General features: G+C 48.5%; 1 protein-coding gene across 5 annotated transcripts in view; it reads left to right on the forward strand.

The window, feature by feature from the left end:
• Window positions 1-9,796, forward strand: part of TMLHE (trimethyllysine hydroxylase, epsilon) — a 47,661-nt gene extending 37,865 nt beyond the window's left edge. For 4 of the 5 annotated variants that reach the window (XM_073360557.2, XM_073360561.2, XM_073360558.1 and 1 more), the window contains 3 exons: window positions 1,344-1,580; window positions 4,311-4,449; window positions 5,841-9,796. In XM_073360557.2, coding sequence (XP_073216658.1) covers window positions 1,344-1,580; window positions 4,311-4,449; window positions 5,841-5,972 — 508 coding nt within the window. In that variant the 3' untranslated portion in view covers window positions 5,973-9,796. The remainder of the gene's footprint in view (window positions 1-1,343; window positions 1,581-4,310; window positions 4,450-5,840) is intronic. The other variant, XM_073360559.1, reaches the window with a different exon arrangement.
• The last annotated feature ends 362 nt before the right edge of the window (window positions 9,797-10,158 follow it).

The following is a 10,158-nucleotide window of genomic DNA, read 5'->3' on the forward strand; positions in this document are numbered from 1 at the left end:
AGCACTTCCCTACCTCACAGGGTGTTGAGGATAAATATGTTAGATTGTGAGGTGCTCAGATGCTACAATGATGAGCATCTAAGAGAGAGAGGTTCATGTTTTAAGTAGAACTTTAACTTTGGTTTCCCTATTTTTTCCAAAGCTTGCCTTGTTTTAACTCACTTTATTGTAAGGCATTTTAGAGGAATTAGTTTTATGCCTGTTCAACTTTTAAAATCCAGGGTGAATCTTCTTTTGGGTTGGGAATAGTTTATAGTACTTCAATGCAATTTGATCATTGTAAAAACTGCTGTAGAAACTGTAACACAGTATTTTAATTAAGCCATGTCCTAGTGCAGGGGTGGGCATACTATGACCTGGCTCCTCTCTAGCGCTCCGGCCAGGGCCCTGGGTCGGGGACAGCGGCTCGGCAGCGCTCCGGCCAGGGCCCTGGGTCGGGGTCACACCACGCGGCTCCTGGAAGCCGCAGTATGGCCCTGCTCCAGCTCCTACGCACTCCAATGGGAGCCGCAGGGGTGGAGCCTGCGGATTGGGCAGAGCTCAGAGCTGCCTGGCCGTGTCTCCGCATAGGAGCCGGAGAAGGGACATGTCACTGCTTCCGGGAGCCGCTTGAGGTAAGCGCTGCTCTGTGCCTGCACCCCCTGAGCCTCTCCGCATGCCCCAACCCCCTGCCCCAGCCCTGATCCCCTCCCGCCCTCTGAACCCCTCGATCCCAACCCAGAGCACCCTCCTATACCACAAACTCCTCATCCCCAGCCCCACCCCAGAGCCCGCAGCCCCTTCCGCACCCTAACCCCAATTTTGTGAGCATTCATGGCCCGCCATACAATTTCTATTACCCAATGTGGCCCTCAGGCCAAAAAGTTTGCCCACCCCTGTCCTAGCATGTCTTCCAATCCCTAGTAAGAGAAGGAGCCATTTCAGACTTCAGTTGGGATGGCGGGGGGTAGGGGAACACTTTACTAAATAAACCTGCAGTCTTTAATTAATAACTTCAGTTATAAGACTGGGCTTTAGAATTTCACAACTACTTATATTTTAGGGTTAAACACTTCTTAGCTTTTTGCACTGGCCGGCTTTGTCCTCATTCAGTGAAGTGCATGATAGCTGACGACGTAAAACAGCAGCATCTGCCACTTGCTATTGAGCCATGTCAGGTGTCCCAATTAAATGAAGTATACTATAAAAGAGACTCTGAAGCGGTCATGAGCTGCTTCTTTTCCAGGTTCATTCCTCTTTCTTGGTAGTTATCTTCCTATAACTACCCACATGACTTCACTCTCTACCAAGTGACAGACTGACTGGATTTTCGTTTGTGATGTGTGTTCTCTCCCCCCTTGCAGTATCCAGGTGTTCCACTGCCTCAAACACGAAGGGACAGGTGGCAGGACGCTGCTGGTGGATGGCTTTTACGCAGCAGAGCAGGTTCTCCAGCGAGCTCCTGAAGAATTTGAGCTCCTCACCACGGTGCCGCTGAAACATGAGTACATTGAGAATGTTGTGGGCTCTCACAACCACATGATTGGGATTGGGCCGGTTTTGAATATCTACCCCTGGAACAATGAGCTCTATTTGATCAGGTGAGAAGTAATGGATCACACCATTGTTTGGGGGGTGGAGAGGGGGGAGTAGCCATTAAAGACATATGTGGCTTTTCCAGCATGCTGGTCCTTTTGCACAGTGTAGACTGATAGAACCACTCTCCTTTTACATCCTGCATTTTCTCCTGCTCTCCCAGCCAGTACCAGTGCTGAACCATGTACCAGTGCTGGGGCTGCTGGCTCTTCTAACTGGTACTTTAGGCTCTCTACCCTATCTTTTAAAGATAAGCCTCTGTTCTGAGCTCTGGCAATGCCACTTCTTGACCATCTCCCATTCAGCTGGGAGTTGTCTGCCCTGCAACGGAACAGTTGCAGGACTGGGTTTGAAACAGCCTCCGCTCTAATATGGGTTACAGCACACTTGGCTGAAAGGGAGGGGACGGGCCCTGTCTACAGGCAAGGTTTTCGTCTGAAAAATGAGGACAGTTGCCCAGAAAGGGTGGGAGCCACTATTCTAATCTGAATATTTATTTGATGTAATTCTCACCAACTTCCACGCACTTATTTTTCAGTCATTACCCATGCCATTCATTATAAAGTCTAAACCCGTGGCAATTCCGTGCCTGCCAAATTCCCAGACTGACAATGGGGAGGTGTCCAGGGAATTTTCAGGGCCTCAACTCCTGGACAAGCAGCCAGAAGCCCAAACACTCTATACGTTTCAACAGAGAACTCCGGCTCTTAAATCTCAGACTGCGAGTCGCTGCCAACCCCAATGCACTCACTCACTGCCCTGCCCAGTCACCTTTCTGCAGGGGGGCTGCAGGTGGCACAGGTCTTCCTCTTCAGCTGGATCTTGCACTATTTAGGTCAATGAGAGTCATGCCATTGACTTCAATGCCAGCAGGATCAGGCCCCTTATACGTAGGTCTTTCTGTATGTCCACCTAGTCTACAGGGATGTGGGGGTAAAACTTAGTCCAAGTTTTATTGAATCTTTGATTCTGGTTAGAATGCAAGCTGTCCAGCTTGTGCTCTTTATTTTGGATGATGATCAGTTGTGTTTGCCATCTCTGTACCTCATAACAGCACCTAAGATGAACTATAAACATTCAGCCCTGTACCTTTGTTTCATTAAACGTACATAGTATTGAAGCAGGCTTCCACTGATTTTCCTATTGAGGATGCTGATTGGTCAGTTTGTTCAAGCACTGGTATTCCCAAAACAGTGTTGAGCTAGTCCAGGGGTGGGCAAACTTTTTGGCCTGAGGGCCACATTTGGGTGGGGAAATTGCATGCAGGGCCATGAATGTAGGGCTGGGGCAGGGGGTTGGGGTGCGTAAGGGAGTGCGGGGTATGGGAGGGGGCGCGGTGTGCAGGACGGGGCTCAGGACAGGGGGTTGGGGTGCAGGAGGGGGCTTGGCAGGGGTTTGGGGTGCAGGAGAGGGATCAGGACAGGGGGTTGGGGTGCAGGCAGGGTGCATCAGGGTGCTCAGGACAGGGGTTCGGGGTGCAGGAGGGGGATCAAGGCAGGGGGCTGGGGTGCAGGAGGGATGTGTGGTGCGGCACGGGACTCAGGGTGGGGGGTGGGCTCCAGCCTGGCGCCACTTACCTGGAGCAGCTCTGGGGTGGCAGAGCGCCGCTAAGGCAGGCTCCCTGCCTGCCCTAGCCCCACACCATTCCCGGAAGCGGACATCACTACGTCCCTGTGGCCCCTTGGGAAGTGGGGGGCAGAGGGTTCTGTGTGCTACCCTTGCCTGCAGGTACCTCCCCCTGAGCTCCTATTGGCCAGGAACGGGGAACCGCAGCCAATAGGAGCTTCAAGTGTGGAATCCACAAACGAGGGCAGCACACGGAACCCTCTGCCCCCTCTCCGCCCCCACCCCACCCCCGCCAGGGTCCGCATGGATGTGGTGCCGGCCGCTTCCGGGAGTGGTACGGGGCCCGCAGCGCCATGGGCATGGCAATCCCGTGGGCCAGATCCAAAGCCCTGAGGGATTGGCTCCACCCCGCGGGCCGTAGTTTGCCCACCCCTGAACTAGTCACTGATTGGAGAGTAAGATTGTGCAATCTACTATCTCCTTTTATTATGACAGGAGGAGTTTAAGGTTCTCCATGATACATCGGGGTTGATCTTCCGCTTAGAGTTTATACCCATCTATCCCTTGACATACAGGTCACTAACCATGCATCATTTTTGATTTTGTTCCTACTTGCCAGCCATAAAGAAATAATCACTCTGGTGTGCGGGCCTTTTGCCTGCTCTCTGCATTGCATGAATTTCACCCTCTCAGCATTCCAAGCTGGCAAATGAGTGATTCAGAGTCACTTAAATGATGCTGCCTCTGTCTTGAAGCACTGCGATGCTCTGACTTCACCCTGCCCAGTGTAAATTGTCAATTGTAGTTAAAAAGAGTTTTTATAAGAAAGGGACACAATCAGGTCATTTGAGGCCAGCAGGTTTAAAAAAAATCCAAAACAAAATATTAACAGAAATGTGGTGTGTTGTGTTTTTTGTTTTGTTTTTGGAAAATAATTCAGTGAGGATAATTTTGTTTGGATTTAATTGTTCCTTCTTAAATCCCCCCTCTTCGCCCACCCCACCCCTGACACATTTACTACATAAATACAGAGTAACCCCAATGCGTTTTTGTGGCCTTCCTAAAGACGTCCTTTGTGCATTAGACTATAGAGGTTTCCTGTGGAATATCTGGCTCTGCTCTGCTCATAGATCCATGGTGACCGTCTCTTCTGTTTTGTTCTGACCCAGGTACAATAACTACGACCGAGCTGTCATCAACACAGTGCCTTATGATGTTGTGCATCGCTGGTACGCCGCGCATCGCACACTCACCACAGAGCTACGGAGACCAGAAAACGAACTCTGGGTCAAACTGAAGCCAGGCAAGGTAGTCACAGGATGTGGGAGCATGTGAACTCACTTCACTGAGGGTGGCAGCACATATTTAGATATAATAGGGACCTGGCAATTAAGACAGCTGATCTTTCCCCCGACTTGGTGTAATACTTTGGATAAGTTCCATGTGCCTGTTTCCCTCTCACAACCCTGTGGCAGGATGAATTGTATCGGCAGCACCCAAGTCTCCATTGCATACATTCTTACCACCAGAAAAGTGGGGCAGAGGGAGGATATGGCCACAAGTCAAAGCAAAAATAGTGGGAATTCACCCAAAAACAGTGTGGGAGGAGGGCTGCCACAGATGGGGAAATAGATCTCCTGATCTGTGAAGTAGGGCCAATAAAAATACCAGTGTGAGGTAGGTTGTGAAGGTTAATGTGTGAAGTGCTTTGAGGTCTTGTAGAAGTGGAAGATCTTATTAATGGAAATATATGAAACATGTAGAGGGCATCTGAGGAAACGGATGAGACCAGCATTCCTATCAAGCTCTGTCCTCAGGCTGCTTTCAGAGTCTTGCACTGCAAAACAGTCTATAAAATCAATATTCTCCAACCCCAGACATGACTGAAGTGTGTGGTGCACAAACCATGGAAGCAGAAAAAAGAAGGGTCCACCCCAGGGTTTACAATGCCCAGGATGTGCTGTGCTTTAACCCCTTGTCTAGCATTACAATTACAATGCACAGAACCAGACTATATTACAAGTGTGCAGATCCTAGGCATGTTTTGGCCTAGCGACACATCCGTCCAAGCCTACCGAAAAGGTTTACGTATACACAAGATAGATTCAGCCAGTGGAGATTAGTGTCAGAAAGCTGCTACAACCTCCCTCTGCTCCTGCATGACAGAGGGGAGGATATGCAGCTCGAAAAGTGGAGTATGGCAACCCCTGAGGTTAGAGTTTGTGCCCCTTCCACCCTCTCCCTGTTACTGCAGGAGAAGGGCAAAGGATGCAAGGTTTATATTGCTGGTGAACTCTGCCAACAGGCCACTACCATAGAAGCACCAAGCAAATGGTATAGACTGTGCCAGTACTGTCTCATTGTTTCTTTGTACTCCACTGTGTGTCTGTGTTATCTGTCGTCTCTCATCTTCGATTGGAAGCTCTTTGGGGCAGGGTGTGCCTTTTTGTTCTGCAGTTGTACAGCACCTAGCGCAGTGGTGCCTTGGTCCATGACTGGGGCTAGGAGTTACTGCACTGTAAATAGTAATTCATTGTTCATTTCAATGCCTATATATTGAGCAGCCTGCCAGGAGCAGCCCAAGGGCCACACTTAATGTTTCAGTGTGTCATTTAGGTGATGATCTGCTCTAGTATGACCTCTGTTCATGTGGACACTTCTTCACTCTGTATTCTCAGTGCTTTTCTCCTCTTATGTAGGCGCTGTTTGTGGATAACTGGCGCATCCTGCATGGGCGGGAATCATTCACAGGATACCGCCAGCTGTGCGGGTGCTACCTGACAAGAGATGACATGCTAAATACTGCACGTTTCCTGGGGCTGCAAGCTTAACATAGACTGTCAGCAGCAGAGAGGCAGCAAAACCTGTCAACCACAGTGCTCCCAAAACTGTGCGTCACCAGAACGAGCACGTTTTAAATACCTCATACACCCTATCCCTGCCAAAAAGTTCTCGGTGCCTGGGGGAATGGGCAGGAGTTAAGGGTCACCAGAGCTTTACCTGATTGTCAGCTATTGGGCAGAGGGGGAGACCTCTCTTGCTCCTCACCCCCATGGCCTTTCAGCACAGTCTGACTCCGCTTGAGAAGGAAGAAGCCAAGAATCTGAGTTGCTGCTGAAAATGCTCACAAACACCAGCTGATGCAAAATTCCAATCAAGTGCCTTCTGGATTTTAAATGAGGTGGTAAAGCCCTCACATTCCCCTAGGTGTTTTGTCAGCAACCTTCCAGGATTCATTGCATGTGGTAGGCCAGAGTAGCTATTTGCTTTGTTTTGACCCTGAGCTAGACCTGATTCCAGCTCGAGAGAGAACAAGAGGGTTTCTTTGGTCCTGCTTGAAGCAATGCAAACACCAAATTACTCCAGCTTGAGGGTGGTGACAAGTTTCTTTTCTCTTTCCTGCTCCTTAAACACCTCCCCTGGCCACACCCATGTGCATGCATTTCGGGGCAGATACAATGTCATCTTTCTCCAGTAATTGAAGGCAAACTGTGCTGACTGATGGCCCAAACGCATCAGCCGGTGTAGTATTGAACCTCTCCAGGGAGATCTGTGGGGAAGGAGGAAAAGTGAGAAGGATCTGGGAGGGAGCAAGGTGCAGTTCATCAGGCAGCAGTGCAAGGCAAGGACACTATTTCCGACACCCCTCGGTTTGAGCAGCAGCAGGCTTGTCTCCACTGTTTCCACAGCCTTATCTGGTCAGAGCTTCCCTGCACATAGGGTGAAGGCACAGCTGCTGCAGTGTTTCTTGCAGACTTGCTGCTTAGGCCTTTCTGTTCTCTCTGCCTAAGGGCTACAGGCTTAGTGCAGGGAAGCTGGCAACCTGCTGCTAAGAGAGGCTTAGGGTCTTGCATCATATTTTCCTCCAAAGGTCGCTAACGAGATGCCTTTCAGGCCCAGAAAGAATCATAGAATCATAGAATATCAGAGTTGGAAGGGACCCCAGAAGGTCATCTAGTCCAACCCCCTGCTCGAAGCAGGACCAATTCCCAGTTAAATCATCCCAGCCAGGGCTTTGTCAAGCCTGACCTTAAAAACCTCTAAGGAAGGAGATTCTACCACCTCCCTAGGTAACGCATTCCAGTGTTTCACCACCCTCTTAGTGAAAAAGTTTTTCCTAATAGCCAATCTAAACCTCCCCCACTGCAACTTGAGACCATTACTCCTCGTTCTGTCATCTGCTACCATTGAGAACAGTCTAGAGCCATCCTCTTTGGAACCCCCTTTCAGGTAGTTGAAAGCAGCTATCAAATCCCCCCTCATTCTTCTCTTCTGCAGGCTAAACAATCCCAGCTCCCTCAGCCTCTCCTCATAACTCATGTGTTCCAGACCCCTAAAGACATGGATTGCATAGAAGTGTCTGGCATTTTAAGGGACACTGTCAAGATAGAAATCCTCTTTAAAAGCAGACCCTTTCCTGTTACCAATGACAGCTGACCATGACCAATCTCATTTATTTTTTCACTCTTCAGGCTGTTTGCTTTTTTCACCTCACTAAGCCTGGAAAATGAAACGAGGCTGGTCAGTCTCGCCTCTGATTCTCCTGAACTAGCCAGCTGCTGTTCTGCTGCAAACAGAGCATGGGGATGTTTACCTATAAAGCCAATGGTCTTCATTTAGTTCACATACAGATTAATGACAGGTTTCAGAGTAACAGCCTTGTTAGTCTGTATTCGCAAAAAGAAAAGGAGTACTTGTGGCACCTTAGAGACTAACCAATTTATTTGAGCATAAACTTTCGTGAGCTACAGCTCACTTCATTGGATGCTCAAATAAATTGGTTAGTCTCTAAGGTGCCACAAGTACTCCTTTTCTTTATACAGATTAATGTCTCCTAGTACTAGGGTTCATAAAATTTCTCTGAAACCTACCTGGGTGAAACGATTAGACAATGTCTGTTTAAGGGACTCGCTCCGCTAGACAGCAAGGCTTTGCTTCAGTCACTGGGGTTTGTCAGGGAGTAACTGCAGCACCCAGTGTAATCCACCAACTGGGGATATGTGCAAAAGTGATCCATTAGCTGTGAATTCATGTCTGCAAGTTTTGGGTGGAGAGGGTCTTTTTTCCAGTTGTGTGTTTTCCAAGACCCATGGACTGGAGGCTGCTCTGGTGCTGATCGTTTCTGCTATAGGAGGCAGCTCTCAATTTTTGTCACAGAAGGAAGGAAAAAAGCCTCATCAAGCCCTCTGCACAGAATTCTTCTCTTGTAAATTGGTGGGAGGGATAGCTCAGTGGTTTGAGCATTGGCCTGCTAAACCCAGGGTTGTGAGTTCAGTCCTTGAGGGGGCTATTTAGGGATCTGGGGCAAAATTGGGGATTGGTCCTGCTTTGAGCAGGGGGTTGGACTAGATGACCTCCTGAGGTCCCTTCCAACCCTGATATTCTATGAATTAACAAGAACTCTGGTACTTGGTACACACGGGGACTACTGCAAAGCATACATTTTGAAAGCCTTTTACACATAAAAAATGGATAAAAGCGAAAACGTTAAAAATCAGGGTCTTGGTACTTCACTCACTCAATGAGTGATACCACCTGGGCAGTACCACTTTCTGGCCTTTGGTGCTTTTACTATAATGTTGTCTTGGGTTCCAAACACTGCACTGGGGCGGCGGGTGATTTCAAGAACAGCCTAGATATAGAAACCGGTGGAAAAACCTGTTTGTATTGGGTGTTTTAAAACTGTAGGGAGTGGGGAGGGAGTTTGCCATCAAAATGTTGGGCCTGAAGCGCAGCTGAGAGCTTTGCATTTGAGAGGGAGTGGAATTCACGAATTCCTTCACAGCCTGGGGGATGTTCTGTCAGGATTTTGTTGGAATGGCAGTGATGTTTGCACATAGCAAAGTGCTACCAGATTTCCTGAGTCCAAATCTCTGTATTTCAAAGAGCAGCACTGTGGGTAACACAACCAGTAACACTCTATCTTCTCTCCAGTGGGGCCAGCTGCTCCAAGCAGCACTTGTTACTAGGTAAGGCTCTGCTACCTCCGGAAGCTCAAACACCCAGGACTCAGACTAAAGCAAGGGAAAAATTGCCTCAAGGTTATTGACAAGAGACTGGAGTGAAACCTGTGCCTTTCTGATAGGGACCCGGGGTATGGTAGGTGCTCCTCTGGACCCAGCAGACTGAATAGATGGGGGATACCAGTCTACCTAGAAGCGACTCTGGTGGAAACTGAACCCTGCTCCCTAACTCGCCAGAAGTGACTATACGATCCCCATTATAATGACGTGGTGCTAGTTTGTTTTCCCCTTGAAGCACATGGTGGGGAAAGCTACCAGGAATTTGTAAGCTTCTGAAACATATTTTCCCTGCATGTCCTTTTCAGCTTCTCTTAACCTCCCTCCCCAGCAACAAAGGTGGAGGGGCGAGAACCTTGGCTTAACCTTCCTCACCACCCTTCCCCAGATCTTAGGGATTTGGAATTTCTTCTGAGCAACTTGCTGGAGTCAAGTATTTGGGGTCACACACTAGTGCTCTGTCACTTACTTAGTACTAGTGTATTTAGTCACACACTAGTGCTCTGTCAAATCTATGCATTTGTCTTAACATCATGTCTGGAACAGTCTGTTCACAATGATGCTCTTCGATGTACTCAAGCTTTTCAGACTAATTTTTGCTAATAAAATAGGAGTTGCTTCTTTTTTTCACCACAGTGAGTTGGAGGCTCAGGTCTGTGAGTATGGGACTTATCTCTCACCTGTGTTACATTGATCCTGCCATTACATGTGCTCCGTTACATCTAGCCAGTCCTCAGTCCAATCTTCTTCAGGGTTTTTCTCCTCCCAAGGTTGTTAAATCTCCAAGAGTGACTTGGATCTTGGAAAAGTTTTTTTGAGAGGGTAATTTTCCTCTCTGCCTGAGACACACAGTAAAGATGCCAAGTTGTGATATCTTTTCATGAAGTAGTACCTACTCTACAAGTGTCAGGGTTCCCCCCACACACTGTGAACTCTGGGTACAGATGTGGGGACCTGCATGAAAGATCTCCTAAGCTTATATTTTACCAGCTTAGGT

The sequence above is a fragment of the Lepidochelys kempii genome, chromosome 9, assembly GCF_965140285.1.
Source record: "Lepidochelys kempii isolate rLepKem1 chromosome 9, rLepKem1.hap1, whole genome shotgun sequence".
Lineage (NCBI taxonomy): Eukaryota > Metazoa > Chordata > Testudines > Cheloniidae > Lepidochelys > Lepidochelys kempii.